The following is a 4,226-nucleotide window of genomic DNA, read 5'->3' as shown; positions in this document are numbered from 1 at the left end:
ACGTCCGTCCGTGCTTTAGCAGGGCAGTCACTTTCTGCCACAGTAGCGACCACCAAGGCCAGAAAGGCCGAAGCCCCCGGAGTTGATGGGCACTCCCCCCTCGCTCAGGATGCTGCCAACAGCAGCGGAGGTGGAGGATCCCACAGTGGTGTTCTGGGGGAAGGAGCTGAGGATGGGTCCGGGCAGGGTCACCACCACGGGAGATGGTTCAATGATGACCCTGGAGGCCTGGCACTGCCTGGCACATGGCTCATTGCAGCTGTTGGCCAGTGGGGTTGGCCCACAGGGACGGCACAGGTCGTAGCAGGACATGGCTCTGGGATGGAGGTGGACCTGGGAGAGAAGGCAAGGCAAAGCACAGGTAGCGTTATAGTGACAGCCTGCTCGGTCACAGCAAAGACACAGGCTGGGGAGCCAGGACAGGCTGTGTAGGGAGGAAGAGAGATTCAAGAGCCCTGGTCTTTAAAGAGCTGATGCAAAGAAAGCTGTAGAACTTCCCCGTCTTCCATGATGCTGGCAAGGAGCAAGGCTCTCAGAAAAGCTACATGAAAGAGAAAAAGAAAAAGGACAAAGAAGAGAACCCCACAGAGGTGCTTGCTACTTACCTCGTTCACGAAGGAGGAGAAGGCAAGAAGTGGATAAGGGAGCCTGCAGCTGGACTGGCTTTTATACTGGTCCAGGCTGCCCCAGGTCCAGAGCCACCCTTTGTGCATGGTAATGTATTACCAACAAGTTCATCATGTATAGAAAGCATTCCCTGCTACTGAAGTACACTTTGATTTCATAGTTGCAATGCTACCTCCACATTTCCTTGCTAATGGCATGCCCATTCCACCACAGAGCCTTATTTATATGACACAATTAGAGATGAAATGAATTTCTTGCACAGCACTGTTGATTCGGGTGATTTAGACATTTATGGTGATCTGCTTGGAAAGCAATGTATTTTTCCTCCTCTGTCTGTCATTTTAGCTGCTGGCTTGGCTTTCACAGGCCATTTTCAAATTAGAATGTTGTGAGACTCATCTTAATTGGAAAATTTGCATCTTTTGCACAAATATACTTCCAGGTATTTTTCTCTGTTCCTTTGGATTGCACCAAATTTGAATCTGTCAATAGAAGTGAAATATTTCTTTAAAGAAAAGCCTAATTAGGCCAGATGATACCCTGCATGGTACCAAAATTTTGGTTCATCTGTCAACTGTTTGATTTTTGCAACCACTTCATGGTTATATTTAGGTAATGATATGGTTATATTATGGTATTATTATAGCTTATTTTTTCACTACTTCCTGATTTTGTAGAACTTCCAACTACTTTAACTCCCAATACACAACATGGCACCATCAGAATGTCTAAAAATCATCTTGCAATATCAATCAGTCCAGACACCTACGAAGTACAGAAAAAACTCTTCTCAGAATAGGACTTTGAATCATCCATGTACTGAGACATACAAGATGCTAAAACATCCCGTTAAGTGTTTGAGATGAAACTCAGTGGAAAAAGAAGTCCTGCAGATGTTGGAATTCAGCACAGCAAATCTGGGTGGGTTTTTGGGTTTTTTTATAGCAAACCAGAATTGTTCTACAGAACATTTCAGCATCTGGTATTGGATATGGGCTATTCGGGCTACTGTACAAGTTGTTTTCCTTGTCTAATTAGGGGTGTAATATGCTAAAATTTTATGTACTGGCATAACAATGTGGTATCCAGGACATCTACTTATAGTATTCAGACAACTCTGCTGCAGGAAAGAAATCAAAGCAATTGCTAACACATGAGAAGATGGCATCATGCAATTGCTTGGACACATACTTTCGGTTGATTTATTACCATACACAAACACAGAAAACCAAATGCTTCATTCAGGTGGTGTAGCAAGCAATCATTTCTACTACAATCAAATAATTTGAGGTGGCAATTTTGGCTAAGCAAATGAAGAAAAATGAAGGAAGTTTGAAACTGAAATATTTACACCACTGCATGAAACATTTCTGAAGAGAGAAATGTTTGATGTCATTCATTAAAACAGAACCTAATACACCATGACTGAAGCAAAAGAAGAATTCAACTGGTGGTGATTGGATAAAATTATCCACCCAGCAGAGTTCCCACAAAACATCGCACCCAGATTTGTGATTTTATTTGTATTATTTTAAGAATTCAGTTCACAGAAAAAACATATTCATTGGGAATGCATCCTGCAGTAATCACTGAGGTGGAATAAGTGATCAATACCAGGATTAAAGGAAATGTTTTTATAAAATATTCTTTCATTCAAAAAAGTATATTTCACTTAAAGTTTTCTTCCGAGCAATATCAGAATCTTGATCTTCCATTTACCTCCATTACATATTTAGAAGCCACTGAGATGTGTCTGTCTGCAGATCCCTAAGGCTGTGAAACAATATTGAAACTTCTTCTCTGGCTTCTTTAAAGGAAAGAACTTCAAAGCTGGTCCCAAAATATTCATGACAAAATTTGAATAGTTACGTGACTTGGCTAATACCATCACTTCAAATTGGAGAGTCATGGTTGCTCCTTAAGCAGGCAATATTTAGTAGCTTCAGAAACCAGGGTTATTAATTTTTTCATTAAAAAGTAGTTTTGTATGTGTCATAATAATAACCTTGTATAAAACTTCTGGAGAAGATCCATAGCTTCTCTAAATTCTTATGACTATATAACACAACATCACTTGTCAACAAAAGTTATTGCTTCTCTCCTTTTGTCTCTCAAAGCATGTCCTTCTCAGTGAAATATAACATCCTCAGTTTTACTAGAAGACTAAGTTGCCTATTTTCAGATCTAGAGCTAGACATCTGCTCCAGATTCCTAGAGAAAATTTTCATCCAGTGACCCCACTGCAAGTGAGCTCCTTCAGGCTAGACCAGGAAGGGTCTGAGACTTGCCATGAAACTTTATTGCACTGAAAAGCTTGGTGTCATGTAATCACTTCTATTTCAATGTGCTGTCTAGACAGAAATTAGTATTTTTGCTTCTTATTCTTTAGAAAAGGACCTTTCTGGCCATCCTAACCCTTCCTGATAGATTGTCATTCTGCACCCAAGCAGGGTTGGTGTCTGGGGTGCTTATTTGGGTATCAGCTCTGATTAAAGGGTCTGCCAGCAGGAATCAGGGTGAAAAGCTGAAGCCACCAAGGGTGACAAACACTTCTTCTGTCTCCAGTCCCTATGTAGCTCATCTTTGGACTGTTGTGCCAAAAGTTGTAGCTGTTACAGAATGAGCTAGTCAGGGAAAGTGTCTCACATACCCCAAGATCTGCCCTTCCCTAAAGACAGATTTCCTGTTTGGAGTTGTTTACCTGCTCCTTGTTTGCTTCTCTAATAGAGCAGTAAAAATTCTTCTCTGTAAATCCCTCCTACATTACGAGGCGTGTTGGAGGGATCCATAAGGCAATAACCCTTATCAGGAAGTTCTCTGTCCTCCTTGGATCAAATGTCATATCACAAGTATTCATTAATGATTTATACATTCAGAGTGCTGTGTTATTATAGTTGAAGTGTGGTATTGGCTTCTGACACCCATGAATTGAGTAATAATCTCTCTTTAAAATAAACAGATCAAGGTCACGTATGTCATTCCACTAATCAGTTCGCTATCAGGTCAGGATTCCTGGCCTCATAATGCTTTATTTTGTTTATTTTCCTTTATTTTCTACACTGCATTCATTTTAGATTCCACTAACCCCTTACAGTCTCATGTGACAGTCACATGATACCAGTGATGCAAATAAACTCCATTTCATGGGTTTGTATGTTATTGCAATGATTTCAACACCGTGAATGGTAAAGCCTTATGATTTGGATCCATTTTTGACCAGGATACAAGTCATCTCAGTGACAGAATATATTCCCTTTCTGTGAGTGTATTTTAAGAGCCAGCCCCTCTTCAATGGCACAACTGCAAACAGTTTTAGTAAGCTGCCTGTCATCAGTCTGATGCTCTTGTTCCCCTATCATCTTTCCCATCAAATCATATTTAGCTGTGGTACTTAAAAGGACAGAAGACAGATGGGCTAGGAGCTGCAATGCGCTGCTTGAAAAGCATAAATAGACTGAAAACTACTAGTTACTTCTGGCTTCAAATTTGGAACCTTGTTTTCAAGGCAAATAATTTCTAAAAATCTATATGCTTTGAGGCATTGTGGCTTTGGCAAACAAAATCTCATCATTTTCTAGTGGGAGCAAACCTTAGCTTTC

General features: G+C 40.6%; 1 protein-coding gene across 1 annotated transcript; it reads right to left on the bottom strand.

Moving 5' to 3' along the window:
* Positions 1-27: 27 nt before the first annotated feature.
* Positions 28-312, bottom strand: LOC104408089 (feather beta keratin-like). Its single transcript, XM_010017572.1, has one exon. The coding sequence runs from the start codon at positions 310-312 to the stop codon at positions 28-30; it is 285 nt and encodes a 94-aa protein (XP_010015874.1).
* Between the last annotated feature and the right edge of the window lie 3,914 nt (positions 313-4,226).

The sequence above is a fragment of the Nestor notabilis genome, unplaced genomic scaffold, assembly GCF_000696875.1.
Source record: "Nestor notabilis isolate BGI_N333 unplaced genomic scaffold, ASM69687v1 scaffold3727, whole genome shotgun sequence".
Classification (NCBI taxonomy): domain Eukaryota; kingdom Metazoa; phylum Chordata; class Aves; order Psittaciformes; family Psittacidae; genus Nestor; species Nestor notabilis.
This window is presented reverse-complemented; position numbering and strand designations above follow the sequence as displayed.